Raw genomic sequence first — 22678 nt, forward strand, 5'->3', positions numbered from 1 at the left:
ATGCACCAAACCTTGCTTTAGCTTTATGAGCTGCGGTGAGCCTCAAGTTTATGCACTTCTCTCTCTGCTCTTTCTGCAAGAAGAGGACACTAAAAACTTCCACTTTTGTTTTATAATAAACTGCAGTCTTCTGTTATGTCCAAATTCAGGAATCTGTAGTTTAATCTTACTATGCTTCATTGACAAACTTGGATTCCTCAGTTTGAAGGTAATACTATAAAAATTACAGCTTTCAGTCTGCTCTGCTCATACTTGAAGATAGAAAGGAGAATGTAGGGTGGTGTGCCAAAGCTTGCCACAGCTCTCTCTCATAACAGGAAACCATGGTTTGATAATATACCTGAACTAGACCACTGTTTACACTTTCCCTTCTAGAGCTATTGGCAAGCCAAAAAGAGGCAGACCTTGTGCCAGACACTACTAACTCCTCTCTGTTGCTCCTGTCCTAAGGATCCATTCTAACCTTTTGTGCTGGTTGCCCTTCATTCTACAGTCCCTCCTGGTATAGTAAGGATTATCCACTGAAGAAATCCACTGAAGCCCCATTCTGCAGACCCTACAAAAAATCAAGGGCCAGACCCAGAGTCAAGCAAACTACAAACTACTTGCATTCAACAAGCTGTGTTTTGACTTCTTTGCATTCACCAAGACTGCTACAGACTGGAAATGAATTTCATTCTAAAAGAATGTGATATGAAAAAAATTGTAGCTGGCTGAATGCTACTTAAAAAATAACACAAAATACAATACTGGGCACTTAAGGTACAATGTTAAAAAGGAATTTTAAAAAGTAGGAATGTGCCAACTTTTCTTTGCACTGACACAGAATTTATGGTGAAAGCTCTGTTGTTAAGACTTTAGGGAATGGAGAAATGAAGATGTGGAACTAATGATGATTTTGTAGCATGCTTTGCTAAGATGCAAACATTCAAAGCACTGCATAAAATGAGTCTTGTTTCAGATACAAAAATAGGCAATCCACTCTTTCGTTGTGTGTTGACCAGCCACCCATTTTCACAACTAGCTCCAGAATGGTAGTTGCTGTTCCTACTGGAAGCCACTGGTGCCATGAGTGCAAGCAATCACATGAGAACTGGGAATGAATTCAGAACTGAGTTTTGTCATGCCCCTGCCAGGAAATACTAAACCCAGCCCCCCACCCTAAATTTCTGCATATATGCCATTATCAAACTCCTTCTCATCATGGTAATGACAGTTCAGCAGTCAGCAAGACCAACAATCATATCTCTGGAACTGGTTGGGGAAATGGGTTTTTAATCTCAATTCCTGTTGAGAGACATGAATTTAAGGGCAGATAATCTGTTCCCAAATATGTCATTGTACAGTAACGTATTAGGCAATGACAATGGAATGCTTACAATTATACATGAAAGCAAACATCTACTTAAAACAGAAAGTACAAATAATCATAAGGTATCTGATTAATAAAGACACCAGTACAGTTTGTACACCGCAAACCATTTTTTAAACATCTGTGACATCAGAACACAGCTGCAAGGTTTAGAATGTAGTTCTGCTATTACTTAAGAATCTTGATATTTTATTTTCATCTTACTAAGTCCTTTAAAACAAATCCAGTTTCTACATTCAATTACAATGGAAGTAGCAAGTCACATGGGGGTTAACAGAAGGCATACATGGATTTGATGGTTGTTAGTTCCTGACCCATAAATAAAAGAAATATTATAAAATTGTTATTATTACCATTATCTTTATAATTATCATCATCATCATTGTAAAACAACAAATGATTGCACCATCCATATTCATGGTTCTTTAAAGAGTGGAAGAAGCAGGAAATATGTGGAGAAGAAGTCCTGACCTAAAGAGTTGACACTGAGGCACAACTAGATACAAAGGTGAGGAGGGCCTTGATCAGATCTCCTGTAGCGTATGCTCCTACGATAAGTGTAGCTAGAAAGTGGAATTCAGATCAGAGCTGGGGAAGGAAGCCACACAGTACATATCTATTTTGCCCCACAAGGCAAACAGCAGTTCTGGGAGAGTGACTCTGATCAGAAAACAGCAGCTAAGGAAAAGGGTTAACCCAGGGGTAGTTAATGGTATGTCCTCTCCATTGGCCATGCTAGCTGGAGCTGGGAGTTATAGTGTAGTTGGACTACATCTGAAGAGCATCACTTCGCTACCACTAGGTTAATCCCTTTCCACCACAGCCCAGTCCAAGCTGGGCCCTTTCTATGGCTCATTTCACCCTTTTAAAGGGCTCAGTTTACCCTTAAAAGAACAAACAAACGGTGCATCCATCATGGATGAACAGCTGCCTTGACTCATCTTGTTCCTTTTTGGCAATGCTGGAGAGAATTGCAGTCATGGATTTATTTCTGTTAAGTGTGCAAAGTGCCAGCACCTTTAGGAACAGCACTGTTTCTGACTTGTTTAAAGGATTTTTAAAAATTATAATAAATATTCAGAGAACCTTCTGAAATCTTATGCATTGCAGTGGGTACATTAAACGTCAGGGGTCTGGATCCGAAGGCGACTTTCAAGTCACAGAAGACTCTTTCCATGAATGGAACAGAACCTTTGGATCCTACCCAGGATCTTCTCTTTTCAAAACATAAAAAGAGAGCAGACTTCAAGTGCTAGGGCTTAAATTTCATCTCGCATCAAGCCTGAAACACAGCTATGTCATATAGTTTATTTTAAAATCCCAGAGGGCAGTCTCTGCATTGCCAGGGATAGCTGCAGCACATTATGTGGGGAATATTTTGAATGTCTCTGAAACAGCCCCAAGTATCCTTTGCCAGCAACTTTTGAAGCATAGGGAAAGAGCAAGAGGGGTGGGCGTGAAAGGTTCTGAGGAACATTGCAAAAACAACTTTGTGGTAGAGTAGCTACACACAACCTCCCTGCAAAGAGAGAGTACGTGGAGGGAGGGAAAGATTTTTCAGTAACACGACTGGATGGGAAACCCATGAGCCTCTGGGTGTTGTTGGACTCCAACTCTCATCCGCCCCAGCCTGCATGGCCAATAGTCAGGAATGATAGGAGCTGTGGTCCAACAACATCAGGAGAGGCACAGGTTCCTCATCCCTGATTCAGTCATTCCAATGGGAGGGTCAGAAAAGGTCAAGCCCTGCAGTTGCTTTCTGCTGATGCATGATACTACAAAAGCATGGGAAGCTAGACTAAAACAAACCCATTACAAGGTAAGTAGGCACACAACCCTACCACAAGCACAGGTAGATTCTGCTTAGGATGAGGAACATTGTGTTGTGTTGATGAGGGCTTGCTCCCATCTCAGCCTTTTCAGTTTCTGAACCAACCAAAGACCATAGTTTTTGACCATACCAGTGGTTTCAACACTCAATCAAGTAACCAGTCCCTCTTGGGCCTCTCCACTCACAATGGCTGAGCCATATTATTTATTTAGTATTTTTATTTATTGAATTTATATACTGCCCTATAACCTAGAGGTCTCAGGGCGGTTCACATAACAATATCAATATATAAAACCACAACAAATATAGTCAATATAAAAACAACAACCCAATAACCCCCCATAGTCATCAGTTCACCGCTAAGGCTGCTGCAAAGTCTTGGGGAAGGTCAGCCAGCAAAAGTTTCATATTCTTAACCACTAGTCTAGACTTGGGAATTGCCAGATGCGATGATTACAAAGTCTGCCTTGGCAGTGAGCTTCATTTCCTCACTTCTCATGCAAACGCGTTTCTCTTTCATACCAAACCTGTGCGTCCTTCTGCTGTACACAATGGTTCCTTGTTCAGATCTACTGAGTGGCATTAATTAAATTATATCTGCCCTTTAATTTGTCAGAAATAAAACAAAACAAAACAAAATCAGATCCATACATCAACGTCTTCTCTAAGACTATCAGGGTTCTGATTTTTAACAGACAGCTCGCAGACCATCAATAATCCTGTACACATAATGGGGCAGCAGGCACATCCATACATCTCCCACTGAGTGGGAGGATATACGTAAATCCTAGAAAAGGCCCATTTCTGAAACCCTGGAGAGCTCCTGGCAGTCAGTGAAGAGAAAGTAGGGGTGGGGAACTGGATCCAGCTGTTGGGTCAGTATATCACCCCCACCCCGTCGATCACATGATGTCACAATGATGTCAGGTGACTCAGTTTTGCTCACACATGGGCAAAGGGCTCTATAGATGCCACCAAGCCACTAACTGATAGTGTCTGCAAACCTCCTTTCAGCCCAGTTGCATCTTTACCTGACAACAGCTATAAAACTGGTGGACGTGGCTTGGCTAAAATGGCCTCCTGAGTCAAATGGGGAGGTCTGGTGGGCCTAATTACACCCAAGGGCCAGAGATGCCCCACCCCTGAGCTAGAGGGAGTGATGGCCTGCCTGATGGTATGGCAGCTTCCTATACACCGAAGTACTAAAATAAGTGAGGCCAGCATACCACTACAGCACAACATACTCCTTAAAGGAAAAAGAGATTAATGACTCTGCAGAAAGGCATTAATATTTACCTTCACAGAGTTTCTGCTTTATGACTTCTCTTATTCTGGATATTGCAATATAATCTTCAACATAGAACACATATGTTGACGAGGGCTTGTTGGCAATGGCTCTTAGTTCATCCTCTTCGGTTTCTGACCCAACTCCAATGGCAAACAGAGTGATCTTGTTTTTTCTTGCTTCGGCTGCCACTTCTTTGACGTCATCTTGTGACTTTCCGTCGGTAAGTACCACTGCGATTTTTGTAAGGAACCTTGCGGATTTGGCAAATAGGTGATCGATTGCAAACTGAATGGCTTTCCCTGTTCTTGTATTTCCACCCAAGTATTGTATGTATTCCATTCCTCTGACGAGGTTTTCATTTGAATCATGAGACCCAAGTGGGATTTCAAGCACAGGATAATCACTGTACTGAACTACTCCAACTTGAATGAACTTTGGTCCAATGTCAAAGTTACTTGTAATATTGACAAGCCACCTTTTGACTATTTCAAAGTTTTCTGGGCCAACACTCCAGGAGCCATCCAATATGAACACTAGATCTGTTGGGGCAGTTCGACAACCTTAAAAATGGAGAGAGAGGAGAGAGAGAAAAGAACAGAAATCAAATTCAGTAATCTGTATTGAATGTAATCTCAGTGTTCTATCTTCAAGGGTCAAGGGCATGATATTTTTGCAAACATTTATGCCATGATCGGGTGGGATCGAAACAAAGTTAATTGAAGTTAGGTTCCACTTAAATCAATGGGGGAAAGTTATTCATGACTTAAGCTCCACTGATTTCAGTGGGTACTGAATTCAACTAGTTGGCAGAGAAATCCTAAATAGGGGGAGCTGTCATAAATTACATTGTCTTAAAATAAACTGGTGAAGTATGCTAGATCCAAACTCTGTTCAGGAGCCCCAGGGAGGGGTAAACACCAGATGAGCTGGCTCCAGCCCAGCAGAGAGAAAAGGAGCCAGCAAAACACAGAGCCAGCTCAGCCAGCATTACTATGGGATCTGCAGCCACCTTTTTGGTGCACAGAGGAGAGTCCACAAGTGCCCTTAACAGGTGTATATGGACTGCGATAATGCTCAAAGACAGCTCATGGGGAGCAGCTCAAAAGTGCAAGTGTAGGCATGCAGATAAACAGGGGACAGAGTGCACGTGGCATCCCTATAGACACTACAGCAGCCGGACAGCAGGCACTGCATGCCACGCACCGGAAGGCACGCTCACCACACCGACTGCACGGTCACAAGCAGGAACAGTGCAACACAGCACAACCAGGTAGATGAACACATGTGAAGCACACCCTGCACCCAAGATCGCACCACTGACAATCAAACATCCGCACAGGCTGCTGCCACCAGCCGCATACCCCTAAAGAATGGCGCACACAGGGAGATGCCAAAGGACAGTTCACTGAAAGCACCCTACAAGATGCTCATGGCTAAAGGGCAGAAATGGCAGGGAATACATGCACTCCACTCCTAAAGCCCCAGAAGATGCCCTTCAGGCAGCTGTGGTGTGGGAAACCCTGGGCAGAGGCAACAAGTGCCTCCCCCACAGCCCCAGTGCAGTTAACATGCACAGGATTGTGCTGCATTTCTCACCAAAATTAACAGGCCTTACGTATTATATGACTACAAAAGGTTCAGCCGAATTTAAGGAAAACCGGCTTTCTTTGAGCTGGAGCCTGTGCTTCCTGTTTGTGGTCTCATCACCTGAATATTATGAGCCTTTCTGAAAGATGTACATTGGGCTAATATTTTCCCATTTCCATCTAGTGATTTTCCAATGGATTTGGGCTCCAATTTTTATTTTTATTTTTTGCAATGATTTTGGCAGGGAATAGGAAAGAAACAGTAGCCTAAAAACAGATGATGGACCCACCTCCAAGTTTCTGTGTCTATAGGTATTTTCTGCTTGCAAGCCATGCCTCAGGTGGTTGGATTTTGTGTGTGCGTGTTTTACTAGACCTTCGTTGCTTACTAATTGTTGGTATATAATGAGCTCCGCAACCCCAGAGTCGGTCACGACTGGACCTAATGGTCAGGGGTCCCTTTACCTTTACCTTTATATAATTTGTCAGATACAGTTACAATTTTCTGATGTATTGCTGGGTTAATACATCAAGAAACAAGAACTTTCAAACAGATGTGGTAGTCATTTGAGTGAGGACAAAATACAGCAGTACGCATTGCTTTTCCATCGTACATAGGGAGTGCTTTAAACCATTCAAAACTCTGCAGAGTGGTTTGTGGTTATCATAATGCACTGGGGAGAAACCACAAGCTCTCAGACATCATCCATAAATGGTCACACCTAACCACATCTGGTTGTGTCTAACCACACAGTATTTAACTAAATTCAAAAGTGCACCAGATTAACACACATCCTAAAAATATCTTTCCTGTGCCTCCATTTGTTATTGTACCCACTACACTGAACACTTGGCATGAGATACTTAGTTGATTGCTTCACCTGAATTAAGTCAAAAGACATGGCCAGTGATCCAGAGCCTGGTACCTATGTGGGTTTTCTTGCTTTTCTTCTGTCCATGGAAAACACTCTTCACATGCAAAGGCATTTCCCATCTAGATGTTGAGGGTGTCTCAAGAGCTGCTGGAGAGCAGCCAATGTGCGGCAGAGTGGACTACAACTCCTATCAACACTGATCATTGACCATGCTGGCTGAAGCGAATGGAATATGTAGTCCAAAGTACCTGGATTTTGCTACCCCCTGCACTAAAAGTCATATTTGGACGCCCTTCTTCAGGTACATATTGTGTATGAGGTGAAGCAAGTGACGGGGGGGGGGGGCTTAATTAGTGGTAGCATCTTGCTTGTGAATGTTCTCCACAGGGAGACTTGCATAGTACCCATTCTGACATCTCATTGGTGCTAAACAAACACTTTAAAAAAAAATTCCAGGCTTCTCCATTTTTGCAATGTTTTTATCTACTATTCTTTTATTTTACTTTGGTCGTATACATCTTATTTTTAAAAAAACTTGTAAGCTACTTTGGAAATATTTACATTAAAGGGTGGTCTATAGATCTTTTTAAATCAATCAACCTTTGTCTGTCTGAAGTTTAAATCTTTTGATCGACTGTAAATAAAAAAATCCTACTGTAAAGAAAAATAATCGTACAGGGAAATACAGACCTATCCCTTGAAGATAACTTACTAGTGAACCTGAATTCCACAATTTTTATTGCTGGCTTCAACCAGTTATAATGTATAAAACAGAGTACAGCTTAGCTTCAATGTACTGTTAAATAACCTCAAGCCTGCCACATCGCTTCCCCACAGCATCATTCAATATAATTTCCTCTGAGATGATTTAGAGTTCATTGAGGGTAGCTAAAATAAAAATAAAAATGGGCTGCATATTGCTCAGGGGAAGAAAAAAAAACTTTAGCTCTGTCACAAAGCACACACACCAAGGCCATTCAAGGTCAATTCCAGACCTCAAAACAGTGCTACCTAAACACAAGAAGGACGTATAAGCATGCTTGGAGGATTTGAAGAAATACAAAAAATTATTTAGGGTGGAAAACAAAAGCGGGGGACCCAAAACAGTCCAATGAACACTGGGCATGCACATTTGCCACAGACTGCCGAGTGACATGTAAGGCAGAAAATAACTTACAGGGGAAAGAATAGATTATTGTGGAAGGGGGAACAGCTGATTGGCCAGAACACAAAACAGAATCACTGAGCACTGTAACATTTTGTTGCAGGTCCCATTTGTGATACATATATTTTAGAACACCTGCTTGGTGCACTTGCTCTTTACATTTTAGATGTACACTCCTTTTAAATAAAAGGTTAAGTTACACATAAAACAACATAAAGACTTGATTCAGGTGCCATAGTCCTGCCATGAGCCCAAATACTCTCTCCCCTTTCCTCCTCTCTTCACACACCCAAAAGCTTTCCCGGGTTGTTACAATTCAGTTTGCCATGATGTCCAGACTAAGAAACCGAGGTGTAAATACTCTCCACAAACCAGGTTTTCCAACATGAATTACAACGTGGCTTGTTTGGAGCACAGAAAGCAATTTCCTGGATCAGATGTTACTGTAAACTGTAGTTTTAAAACAAACAAAAAAACAAACAGGAAGGCTTGATTTATCCAGGTATATGAGGGAATGTGGACAGGAGAGGAGGGAGGGAAATTACATAGGCACATTGTGCATTCCCAGTCCAACAGACTGTGGTCTGTTGAACAGGGAAGATAATGTCTAAACTAGACCAAGTGTAAAAAGGACCAAGATACAACAGTACCGCAGACCCAGGGAAAGACTGTAATATTGTTCTGTGGCCAGAGAAGCTGGGGAATTGATGTAAGGACTTATTTGCACTATACATTTAAAGCTGCATCAAGCCACTTTTAACAGTCTTGGTCCTCTCCCCCCACCCCCGGCAAAGAATCATATTGCCCACACAAGAGCTACAACTTCCAGAGTGGTTTAACAATAAACTCCCTATTCCCTGGGAACTCTGGGAATTGTAGCTCTGTGAAAGGAATAGCACACTATACTTCTCATGATTCTTTCAGGGAAGCCACAATTGTCTTAAGTAGTATGATACTGCTTTAAATATATAATGCAGATGGACCTTAGGTTTGTAAAGATCTCTGATCCAAGCTGTACAAAACCAACATTACCTTCCTGTGGGAGAAGTCTGAACTTGTCACTTTTGAACTGTCATGCTATGTAGCTTAAATATGGTACCTTAATATAGTCCCTAAAAGTACATTTATAAATCTATCTCCAAAGATATTATCAAGCGCATTAAAATATTTTAAATGAAACATTACAATGAAAAATTGCTTACACATTATTTTAAGGAAAGAAGGAACCTCATGGAGGAGAGAAAATGGGGACTATTAGAGAAGCCTCCACAATTTATTAAACAGCCATGGTTAGCAAATAAAGTTGATTCTTACTTGATCTTACATCACCATCTTCAGCCGATATGTAATCGCGCAGCAACAACATTAAAAATGCCTGAAGAAACTTTATGTTCTTTGCCATGTATACAGTATTTCCAGCACTTCAAATCCTAAAATAAACTGGGAAAAGAAAAGTTACTTTATTACAATTGTATTAAAATACAGATGCAACATATCTGAACTGTTTTGGCTTTCTATAGGGTCTAGCCTAACTAGTCCTACTGTGTGCATTTCATGACTTTAATGGTGTTGAGCGAAATGAATAGCACTAAAATTTCTGAGAGTTCAAAATTATTTATTTTACTTATTTATTAGATTTATATACAGCCATTCATCATAAGATCTCAGGACAGTTCACTGAATAAAATGTTGGATAAAAACAAGTAAATAAGTAAAACAAAACAGCAAAACAATAACGCCCCCCCCTCCCACAGGCACATTTAAAAGGATGTAGAATATTAACCACATTTAAAAGGATGTAGAATATTAACCCCACAAATGGGGAGCCACTATAGAGAAGGCCCATTCTTGTGTTGCCAACCTCCAGACTTCATGTGAAGGAGGCACATGAAGGATCTCAGAAACGGGGGTCTGGGATGGCTTACCTGGGGAGAGGCAGTCCTTCAAGCATTATAGTACTGAGCCATTTAAGGCTTTATGGGTCAAAACCAGCACTTATGTAAGAAACTAAAGTGTACATCAGGGGTGGGGCAGCTGTGGCCCCTCCAGATGTTTTTGGTCACTAACACTCATCTGCTCTAGCCAGCATGGCCAATGGTCAGGTGTGATGGGAGGTGCAACTCAGCAACCTCTGGAGGCCCACAGGTTCACCATCTCTGGCCCACATGGCTTCTCTGCCACTGGGGATATAAGAGTCAGAAATTCACTACAGTGGGTTCAGTCTACTAGAGTATTGTGCTAGGGCTCCCCCACTGAGTCTTCAGCCCTGGCAAAGTCCCAAAGTATACCCAGATAGCACACTCAAGCTGCATGGAAGAGGGGACAAAACTGCTTGCAAGGAGCAGCATGCTTATGGCTCCTCCTCCTCCTTAAAATGTTTATTATAGAAACACTGCTCTATGATGAATTCCTACTGGGTTTTCCAGAAAGGCATAACAGTCCATACAGAGACTGCTGCGCAAGTGGCATGCCGGTGACCTGTTATGAAACTTCACAAAGAGCTGCATAAAACCTGAGAACCTGCTTCAAGGATGCCAAGCTCTAGTCTGGCATTTGCAAGCATCCTCGGGGCTGCAAGTCTATGGAAACCAATAGCTATTTCCTTTGCAAAGAGCAGCCAGGGAAGTACAATGAAAAGAATGCCATTGATTTGCCATTAACATACATACAGCCATCCAGCAGATGGAAACCTCAACTTCAACAAGCCCTTGGCTTCACAAACACCAGTACAACGGTTGCCAGGGTTTTATTAGAACAGTGAGCAAAATAAAGTTTTATAGAGCACAGGGAAGGAAAACAGAAGGTGCAAATACAGTAAACAATGGTTAAGGCTCTGCTCCAACTCTCCTCTTTAATGGAGGTACACTATGCCCCTACAAATGAGGGGGCCTTTTCTGTGCTGGCACCCCAGAGTGGCACGGCTAGCACCAGCATTACAAGATTTTCAGGTGAAGCTTTTCCTATTTGTGCGAACATTACAGATTGGGAATATGATTTTGGGAACGATATTTGATTCTGCTTTTAGCTGCCTGGGTTGTTGTTTTTGTCATGCATATATTTTGTTATGCTTATTTGTTGGTTTTAACGTGTTGTGTGCATGAGTCTCATGTTTCTGTACACCTCTGTGAATTTAACAGGTATTATACAGAACAATAACATTCTAAATAAATAAAATGTGCCAAATTGGGGGGGTGGGGGTTCAACTTGCATATTTGGGGCCAACTAAGATCCCCGGATGTACAGGCTTTGGCACTTGTGGTATGGTTTATTTAAAGTTTCCTGTTACGTCCAAACTGGGAAAGTGTGATTTAATCTCAGTCTTGTGCTGATTCCATAACCTAGTTTGTAAGTCAATGTTTGCAAAGCAATCCAGCCCTTACACCCTGCTCAGCTCTGCCAGTCAAACTGGCTTCCAGCCAGCCATCAAACTTGAAAGTGAATAGGAGGCCCACTAGTCAGAATGGGCGCTCCAAGGGGGAGGGTGCGGCTTCACTGTCCTGGGATCTGCAGGATCTCAAGGTGGTCCCACAGCTACAGACAGCCAACATCAGGCTCTTTCCAGTCCCAATTGCTGTGCCAAACTGGAGCTGGAGCAAGAATCAGGCCCTTCATCCTGCTCCCGCCACAGCACCACTGAGCATCCTTAACCCATTTTTGTTGTTGTTGTTCAAAAGTACGGTAATTTAAACAAAGGAAAATAGAAGTGCTAAAGCTAATGTGTGAATAAAAGAGTGCTGGGACTTAGAGCAAGATTCTCAATAAGCCATGGTCATTGTTATTTGAACCAGGCCTTAGCGTGCAATTCCACACAAACTTGCATTGTTTTACTCCCAGACTTTAATGAGATTTAAGCAGCCTAAACTCCATACAGGATTATAGCCTTAGCCAGTTTGGGCGTGCAAAGGGGACTGCATTTTGTTGTTTGTTTAACTTGCACATTTAGGCTCCAATCCTGCACATAGTCTCTGATAACAAGCCAACATATATTTATTTTGGATTTTCACTAGTAGTGTTACATTTGTATACAATTATATCAAATCCATCATGGTCCAACTTTTTAAAAAACTTCTCTCTATGAACAACTTTTGGATATTTCACTGCTGACTTGGGACTATATGAAAGGGAATAGTAACAAAACCTACATGCAGCGTTTATTTCCACTCAAACCAAGTTCCTGCTATTTATGTAACAAGAGAGAACTCTAAAGAAATTATACCTGTAACATTTTAAAACATGAGGCCAGAGAAGCTTGATCAGCATTTTGTTTCTTTACTTTAAAGCAGCTGACAGGACTGCTGCAGTTTTGAGTGGACGAGGGATACCATCCAATCTGACCCAAACCCATATCTGAGTTCACTCTCAACCCTATAAGCTGCTATTAGCAGACTGACTGAGGAAGAAGACAGGCTTGCTGGGGGTATTTATATTATTTTTCTCTGTTGGGGAAAACAGCACTGCAGGTATGTGGGTTACAAAGGAAAAACAGCACAGAATGAGGAGTTAAAATGCCACCTACCCCAGGGCCTATGTTCCATTTAGAAAATTATGATACCAAAATTTATATACTTCTAAACCAAGGAGTCGTTTAGACCACTCTTCCTTTGCTTTCTTCTAAATGTTCCCAACTGCAACAACCATCATCCTTGACTATCGGCCATGCTGGCTGTGGCTGAGGAGATTTGCAATCCATAATGCATGGTCAGCACCAGTTTGTGGGAGGCTGGTTTAGACCATCTAAGGTTGCAATCTGAAGCACAGCTAATACGGTGAGTTCAATAGGACTGTTCCAAGTGAACTTGCTAATGATCGCGCTGTCAGTGTGGAATGGGATTCACTAAGGGCTGCAGCAGCACAGCAGCCTAACTCAGTAAAACCTATGACAACAGCATCATGATTATCAGAACACCAGTTTTCCTGATAGTTAAAACGGGAGTGACAGCGGAGAGAGGACTGTTGAGGAACTCTGCTCTTGCATTTGTTCTTACAGCCACCATGCTTTGCCCTATGATTCTAAGACATCCCTCACACGAGAAGCCTATTTAAAAATGAGAGTTCTAGATAAAGCATCTCCCAGAAGACAATACAGTGGTACCTCAAGTTACATACGCTTCAGGTTACAGACTCCACCAACCCAGAAATGGTACCTCGTTTTAAGAACTTTGTTGAGGATGAGAACAGAAATCGCACGGCGGCAGCAGCAGCGGGAGGCCCCATTAGCTAAAGTGGTGCTTCAGGTTAAGAACAGTTTCAGGTTAAGAAGGGACCTCCGGAACGAATTAAGTACGTAACCAGAGGTAGCACTGTACAGGTAGTTCTTTCTAAAGGTAGTTCTTTCTAAAGTTAGGTTATCAGACAACCAGTCAAACTTGGCTACCTACTGATACCACTACAGTAGTACCTCAGGTTAAGAACTTAATTCGTTACGGAGGTCCGTTCTTAACCTGAAACTGTTCTTAACCTGAGGTACCACTTTAGCTAAAGGGGCCTGCCGCGCTGCCACCGCACGATTTCTGTTCTCATCCTGAAGCAAAGTTCTTAACCCAAGGTACTATTTCTGGGTTAGCGGAGTCTGTAACCTGAAGCGTATGTAACCCAAGATACCACTGTAGTTGAAAGAATCTACCACAGAAGCTATACATAGATAATTTGAAACATACTGATTCAGTCCTAAATAAGTGATAGGCAAATTCCCCGCAAAACAATTCTGAATTAACTTTGTATTTTATGAGCTTTCTCTGCTGATATGTTTTTGAGTTTTTGCTCTCAAGAGTCCCAGGTACAATGTTAGCAAATACATTCATAGTGCTGCATGCATCTACGTTATTGTACTGTTCCTGAGAAATTATAGTTTAGTTTCACCTGCCATCATGGGGAGCTATCTGGAAATTCGACTCCCCTCCCCCTACAAACACCCTTAAGTAAAAATAAGAGGTTTTAGATCTGGAAAGGAAGGGACCACATCAAACATTTGCAGCAAGAAGCAATCAAGATAATGCACTAAAGAAGATACTCACCAAACTAAAGACTGCTTTGTCAGGTCATGGAATTCATAATGATCCACCCAAGAGGGTCATCAAGAAAAAGGCTTAATATTAAATAACTTCTATCTTTGGGGCACTTGCTCTTCTGAATGCTATCTGTGCATGCATAGATCTCATGTAACATTCCAAACTGGATAAAACTTCTGGAGGAATGCCAGTCAATTTGCAAAACACTTGATCATTATGACCTGGATAAATCCATAGACTGAACCAGCTGATTAAAATTTCAGCAACATCACTACACTAAATTGTCCTGACAGAAGCATAAACATTACAGCGAGAAGTTCCTCCAAGAATAGGACATCCAATCGCCCTCCTCCCAAATCCTGGTGCGCATCTAAGTATCAGCAGAAGAAAACTATGTGGAGCTTGCAAAAACATTGAGGTAAATCTGCCCTAACATACAAACGCCCCTGAAACAAAACAGAAACCACAGAAAACTCCCCCCAGTTATGAATAATGGAACTCAAAAGAGCCCACATCCATGAAACATGTAGTAAAACCAGAGTCTCTTCTTGGCTTCCACATGATGTCTAATTTGCTCCTTCCAGCTTGAGCCTTTTGTATCCAAATGGTTCACGAGAGCTTTAAAAAGTATTGTACTTCAGTTCCTTAGTGTCCTTTTGCTAAATAATCTTCCCAAGTTTAATGCCGAAGCAGCATGATCTCAACCTTTTTCCAGCCTTCCAAAAACATGTTAAAGGTCATTTAGATTAGCCTGTGTCCCAAGAGAAACTTAACACTTTTCTCATGTTGCACTGTGACATGAACAGCTCTCACAATCAGGCCATTACATTTGGCTTAAACACAAAAACCTAAAAATGACTGCAATAGAAAATGAAAGGAGGAAACAGATCTAGAATTATCTTATTTCTGATGTACCGCCTAGGACCTTCATACACAATGCCCAGACTTGTGCCACAGAGAGCTCACTTTGGTGCTGCTAATACAGCGAAAACAACATGGGAGGCAGCAGTTACAAGTTACGGGTCTCTGCAGCCACAGCAGGCGCTGTGATTCTCTAGCGGTTTGACTTCACTCTAAGGGGCACACTCCATTGCCTCTTGAGATAGACTGATGCCAGCAACTTCGTTCACCTCATTGGACAATAAAAACCCATGCATATTTACAGCATAAGGAACACACACACACTTACACAGAGCACTGTCTAATTTTGGCACCCAGCACATGGGGATACATCTATTTATGGTGATGTGCAAAAAGAAAAAAAAGAAATCAAAATAGCAATGAGTGAACAAATACTGGAACAACAGAACTCATACCAGCACCCCTTCAATTAGTACCATAGTCATAGTGTTGCTTCAGGTTTTATACAGGAGTACTGATAAGTCATAGTTTTGCATACATCTTCAGGGATAGCTGCATTCCATTGCATAAGACAAAGTGTATGGATGAGTTGGTAGTAACGTTTTGGATTGGTGGAACCATTCATTGAAATGTTGTTGTTTTTTTTAAAAAAAACAACTCTTGGCGAGACAGAGCTTATTTTTGATATGATTCAATCGAGGCCACTGAACACACAGACTCCTTGTCTACAACAGAGGAAGTTCTTGTTGTGCGCTAGTGTTTGAAGCAACACAGAAGGTTTGTCCTGCTAAACGCAGTTTGTTCTGGCAAGTGATCCCGCCTGCTAAAGTCGACCCATTTTAAGATTACATTGTGCTAGAATGAAATTAGTCATTAGTCATTAAGAGGGTGGAAAGGGGACCGGCGGGGCGGGGGGGGGGGGCAAGTCTTAACCACAACATAGGAGATCCTTGACTTGATATGCTTGATTTACTGAAAAACATGTACGCTGTAGGGTGAATGAATTACGTAACATGCCAGAATTGCAAGCTCAGGATCTTGGCTGTTAACAACCAGTTAAGTCAATGCTTTTCCCTGGAAACCATGATTTCATACAGCCTATGAAAAAGAGAACATAGATGTTATTTTTCTCTCTGTCAAGGAACGTGAGATTCCACAGTGCTCTCCCTTCATAAATTAATCTAACAAAAATAAAACATGCTAATCAATGAGAGGGAATGGGCACAGATTCAAAAGAGCTGAAAATACACTTTCTTCACACTGTGGGCATTGTTTTAAGCAAGAGGCATGCTTAGAAATGGCTGCCTTCAACACAAAGGCACACTAAAATTGAAGTGTATGCATTTTGTTTTGAGGAGGAAGAAGCAAAGCTCAATATCAGAGTATATATTTTGCATGACAAAGGTACCAAGTTCAATCCCTGGAAGCTCCAGTTGAAAAGGGAATATAAGCAGCATTGGAAAGACCCCAAACCTTAGGGAGCTGCTACATACTGGAAAGTTGGAAGTTGCCACAGAACAGAGAAAGGAGAAGCAGAACTAAGATGGGAGGTGCATGGCAGAAAGACAGCTGGAGAAAGGAATATGGGGCTAGAACTCACTCCTGAACATTTAAGGCCACATTTCCATATAGTACATTCCTGCCATCTGATAAGCATTGGGCTCGTATCCCTAGCTAGCAGGACCAGTGATCAGGGATGATGGGAATTGTAGTCTCAAAACATCTGGAGGGCTGAGGTTGAGGAAGCCTGACATACTAGTATAGCTAGTATGGGGGATTCAAAAGCTGTTGAGGGGTTAATCTGCAAGAAACAACCAAAGAATAAGAGAAGCATTAAGCGCCTGTCACCATTTCTCCCTGACAAGTGACCCTCTGCTGCACTTTAGGGCTTTGAAGCCTCCTGTCTGAGTAGACCTAGTTAGCATTGTGCTTTCAAATGGCTTACTCACTAAAAGGGGCCGTCACTACTTTCAGCCACACTGATGGAGGCTCTCAAGAACAAAGTAAGGCTTATCACATTGCATGTTAGGTAATCCAATGGTGGGTGGCCCTGCATATAGGAACTGTGATGCTCCCATTTAAAAGTCTAGCTACTACTCCAGAGACCTAGAAGGGAGGAGTGCAGATGGGTGAGTGGCCGGCACATTAGAGCCAGGTGGCTGCATTACCCCATGGGTTTCATGCTGCCTTTGAGTAGCTGGACTCCCAGGGACAGCCTTGACGGATGCTCTCAGTCTGTGGAAGGAAGGGGCTGGCACAGCAGCAGTTCCTCCCTGCTGGCCCAATGCATACAGTTGGGGTTCTGAAGGTGAAGACTGCTAGTGGACCACTTGGAGTGCCTGTGCCCTCAGCTGGCCCCTCCACGGCTCTGGGCCCGTACAGAGATGCAGTGACTCCTCATGTAAATCCCTAACTTTCTACAGTGTTAGAATGACAGCTTTGTGACTGCGAATACACAATGTTCTGGAAACCTGAGAGGAACAGAGAACACTTGTCATGCCAGAAATCTGACATTACTAAAGGTGGCAAGTGCATTTTCATACACATTTTTGGAGCTCATTTAAATTCTGCTGAGAGAGGGAAAAAAATGGGAGGAGTTCCTTATTAAAACCACAGGAGGCACATATATTACATTGGAATCTATGGTGCCAACCCGTACTAATTTATGTAAAAGACCAAAATATCTTGCAACTTTCAAACAGCTTTTTGCTTCCCTTCAGGTCTGATTCTAGGCATGATTCTCTGCAACTGCAGGAGGATGGATGGCGGCTAACAGATTGAGGTTGAATCCTGACAAGACAGAAGTACTGTTTTGGGGGGACAGGAGGCGGACAGGTGTGGAGGACTCTCTGGTCCTGAATGGGGCAACTGTGCTCCTGAAGGACCAGGTGCGCAGCCTGGGAGGCATTTTGGACTAACAGCTGTCCATGGAGGCACAGGTCAAATCTGTGTCCAGGGCAGCTGTTTACTAGCTCCATCTGGTACGCAGGCTGAGACCCTATCTGCCTGCGGACTGCCTTGCCAGAGTGGTGAATGCTACGTGGGGCTACCTTTGAAGGTGACCCGGAAACTACAACTAATCCAGAACACAGCAGCTAGACTGGTGACTGGGAGCAGCCGCCGAGACCACATAACACCGGTCTTGAAAGACCTACATTGGCTCTCAGTATGTTTCCGAGCACAATTCATGGTGTTGGTGCTGACCTTTAAAGCCCTAAACGGCCTTGGTCCAGTATATCTGAAGGAGCGTCTCCACCCCCATCGTTCTACCCGGACACTGAGGTCCAGCACCGAGAGCCTTCTGGCGGTTCCCTCACTGCGAGAAGCCAAGTTACAGGGAACCAGGCAGAGGGCCTTCTCGGTAGTGGCGGCCTCCCTGTGGAATGCCCTCCCACCAGATGTCAAAGAGAACAACAACTACCAGACTTTTAGAAGACATCTGAAGGCAGCCCTGTTTAGGGAAGCTTTTAATGTTTGATGTATTAACAGTATTTTAATATTTTTTTGGAAGCCGCCCAGAGTGGCTGGGGAAGCCCAGCTGGATGGGCGGGGTATAAATAATAAATTAGTAGTAGTAGTAGTAGTATTTCTGATGCTGCCTTAGAGCTACAGGCTGCAGAGCTTGGCCAACTTCCTGGGGAAAGCATCTTCAACATGAGTACATGGTCACTTCGACTGCCACCAAGTGCCCCACATCAGCAAGAAACTGATGGGTGAACAGTTTCTGATTATATAATCAATGGCAATGTCTACATTTTCTTTGCTAAGACAAGGTAAATTTATGTTCAGTGGCTGCTTTCTGCAGGCGATTGAGGCTGCAATCTTGGAAGAAAGCCCACCCAAGAAAGTGTGACTTGCATCTGAGTCTAACCATAAGAGTACATTGCAAAACTCATTGTGTGTATCTCCGTGGAACCTAAAACATCATTGCTATTTACAAATAGTTACGAATCGTGCACTTTGCAGTAAGCGTAGTAGAGAGCCACAACTAAGAATATGAAAATGAATGTTAAATGTAGTTAGAATTTCATGACCAAAAAATGGCTGTTCTGTCTTGGAAAATGTGTTATAATAGGCCTATAAGAAGCCGGTGTTCTTCCCAATCTGTTTTTTTAAGGAAGTCATGAGCAAAGGAAATACAAGTTAACATCAACTGCCAAATATGTGCAACATGACAGCAACATATGTGGATGCCTGGTATTAAGAAACTCTATTCTTATGCATCATTTGCTCTGCAATCGTTTTTATACTATTTGTGAACCAAATTGGAATGTTTCTTGTAAGATGTCCAAAACAAAATAGACTTTTCATGAAGTCTTTGATCTTACAGTACTAAAGCTTTATAATTTGGTACTCTGCATGCAGCTACAGAAAATCATGCCTGGCCAGCTTTATATTATTACTTTTCCTTCTTTTGTCTTCTACGTTCACTAAGTGAAGCTAAACATTGCACCCAGTTCCATGATTTCCCTTTCCCCCTTCTTTGGGGTTTTTTTTAAAGCACACAATGAAGCTGCTGGTGCATCAGATTTGAAGGTGGCTTAAGTGGTGGAGGGTCACTACTTAACCCTTTTCCTTCACACCATTTCCCACTCCCCCCACTTTCAGCTATTTCTGCCCCTGCAAAGGAAAATATACCAATTTATGAGATCCAGATTTGTAGAGCTAGAAAATATTTAGAAGCAATATAGCACATTCTCTCCCTTGTTCCATTAGCAGATTCCTTCCATCACAGGGCAAACATCATTGGATGCCACCCACAGAAATTCCAAATTAAAAAAAACCCACAACTTACTTTGTATTAACCAATATTATATTAACCAATATTTAATAACAACATAGTTTGCATTAACCAATAACTCTAATAATAATAATAATAATAATTTATTATTTATAGCCCGCCCATCTGGCTGGGTTTCCCCTGCCACTCTGCTAGGGTTACCACACATCCCCAGTTCCCGGGAACAGTCCCCAGATTTGTAAATCTGTCCCCAGAAAACGTGGCAGCGGCAGCCTCAGCAGCTCAGAGCCAGCCTGGTAGCGCAGTTGGCTCTGGCTGGCTTCAGGAGCTGCTCGCTGCCTGCTGCCGTGGCGCCCGCCATTTTTCCTCTCCGGAAGTCCCCATATGATGTGTTGCACACAAGACACATCATATGGGGACTTCTGGAGAGGAAAAATGGCGGGCGCCACGGCAGCGAGCAGCTCCTGAAGCCAGCCAGAGCCAACTGCGCTACCAGGCTGGCTCTGGGCTGCTGACTGCCGCCGCCACTGCCGAAGGGGAACCGGGGATGTCCGGCGGTACAGATCTCCTTCCCCCTTTGTTTTGACTGATCAGGGGAGGCTCAGGAGTTGCGGGCGGGTGGCCGTTGCCCAGTTTTTTAAAAAAACTATGCATTTTTGTTTCTACAGGGTGCAAAAGAAGGGCTTTGTACCTTGCCTGGCAGAGAAACCATGTGCCTTGCTCCCCTCTTGGGCAACGGCCGCCCACCCGTGACTCCCGAGCCTCCCGTGATCTGTCAAAACAAAGGGGGAAGGGGGCAGGAGATTGGGCAAGGCTCGGGAGTCACGGGCGGGCAGCGCACCATTGCCCAGTTTTTTAAAAACTCTACGCGGCAACCGCCAGGTTCCCTGTTGAAGTACTATTGCGTCCCACGTGGTATAAAAAGTTGGACCACCCTGTTCTATACTGTTAAGAGTTTTTGGAAATGTTGGCTATATGCCTAAACCCTGGATCCAGCGAGTGTTAAAATCTAAGCAAGGATTCAAATTCCTGGAATAGCCAGGCTAAGTGTGGGTTTTTAAGGTAAATAAGGGAGTGACTCTGCGCCAGAAGCCAAAAAACTCCAGGATGAAATATTCATCCATAGCCCACAATGAATTTTATTTCATAGAGGCATCGAATTGTAGAGTTGGAAGGGACCATGAGAGTCATCTAGTCCAACCCCCTGCATTGCAGGAATCACTTGCCCAGCATAGATATTAAAAAAGGTAAAGGGACCCCTGACCATTAGGTCCAGTCGTGAACAACTCTGGCGTTGCGGCACTCATCTCACTTTACTGGCCGAGGGAGCCGGCGTACATGTGGCCAGCATGACTGAGCCAGAGCAGTGCACGGAAATGCCATTTACCTTCCCGCCGGAGCGGTACCTATTTATCTACTTGCACTTTGATGTGCTTTTGAACTGCTAGGTTGGCAGGTTGTTTTACACACAGGCTTGAAAACTTTCAGTAACTTTCTTGTTTTTAAACATCTGGCAATCCAAGATCTTAGGGCACAATTTTGAAACAAACCCATTAGGTCATCTTGCCCCGACCCTGCCAATACAATTTTCCTCTGAACGCTATAGCCGTAAGTGTCCTGCTCAGTCCAAATCTACATGTTACAAAACTGCATACAAGTTTGCCAGGATTCCATATACTTTTGCAAGGCAAGCAGCCAAGGGAACTCCTGAGCCAGGATTTTCCAGATGGTGCAGAAATATGCTGTTGACCCAGCACAGTTATCCAGTGACCTTTTTTCATTCCATGGTTGAGTTTCAGTCATTTTTTACAACCATATTTGAGATCTAGGAACTAGGTTTAAAGTCTGGTAGCGGTCAGGGCAGGAAGCACCACTAGGGGATAGGCTACAACTCCCATCATCCTTGACAACTGGCCAAGCTGGGAAGAGCTGATGAAAGATGTAGTCCAAAACATCTGGAATGCACCAGATTGGCAAAGACTGGTGTATGTGATGGAGAGAAGAAATGAGTTCCTGGCTTTCTCCATGTCCATCAAATTTCACTATGTTCCTTTGATCTTTCTCTCTGTTGAGAATGTCAGCTCATCCTCTGCTTCAGTTCCTCCTCTTTGCCAAGTTCCCTGGTTCCAGCACAAACACACTGATAATCATCAGATGTACATCCTCCAGCACTCTACAACACTCTACAACTCTGGCACATGATTTGAAGGGGCCCCCAACTCAATGCCTTCCATGGGCCCCTTCCTACATCATTAATGCCAACCTGGCTGCAAGCTTACCTGTCATACGTTTACAAATTGTCATTTAAGATTCTCACAATGCACTGGAGTAATGTTTCGTTAGGGACTGTGGGGCACCAGGGGAAATTTAAAATGATGGTTCATAGCTGCCTGGGGCAGGGATCAGCAGCACCAGTAGGCCCTGATGTATATCATTTTATAAAGCTCTCCCAGTGTTGATGTCGGTTCTGGGAAAGTGATTTGTGCACAACTATAGGGGCTTTATAAATTGATACATGTGCATTTCTCCAGCATGCCATTACAGCTCTTTTCTGAGGAATGGTGTCACCAGTGGTGCCAAACTTGTATAGCCTTATGAATGCTGGCATTTTTGAACTGCATAATAATCATTACTACTGTATTTAAAGGTAAAGTAGATACCCGGTCATAACCCGTAAGGTAAAGGTAAAGCACCCTGGATGGTTAAGTCCAGTCAAAGATAACTATGGGGTGCAGTGCTCATCTCGCTTTTCAGGCCAAGGGAGCCAGCATTTGTCCACAGACAGCTTTCCGGGTCATGTAACCAGCATAACTAAACCACTTCTGGTGCACAGAGGACCATGATGAGTGCCAGAGCACACGGAAACACCACTTAACTTCCTGCCGCAGCAGTACCTATTTATCTACTCGTGCTGGTGTGCTTTCGAACTGCTAGGTTGGCAGGAGCTGGGA

At 43.0% G+C, this 22678-nt stretch overlaps 1 protein-coding gene across 1 annotated transcript in view; it reads right to left on the minus strand.

Annotated features, from left to right (window-relative positions):
* COL21A1 (collagen type XXI alpha 1 chain) overlaps nt 1-22678 on the minus strand; it is a 125719-nt gene that overhangs the window by 65741 nt on the left and 37300 nt on the right. The window contains exons 2-3 of the mRNA XM_083607517.1: nt 9432-9557; nt 4500-5051 (exon numbers count right to left, since the gene is read on the minus strand). Of these exons, the coding sequence (XP_083463643.1) occupies nt 4500-5051; nt 9432-9519 (640 nt within the window). The 5' untranslated portion in view covers nt 9520-9557. The remainder of the gene's footprint in view (nt 1-4499; nt 5052-9431; nt 9558-22678) is intronic.

This window comes from Podarcis filfolensis (assembly GCF_964270895.1).
Source record: "Podarcis filfolensis genome assembly, chromosome: 3".
NCBI lineage: Eukaryota > Metazoa > Chordata > Lepidosauria > Squamata > Lacertidae > Podarcis > Podarcis filfolensis.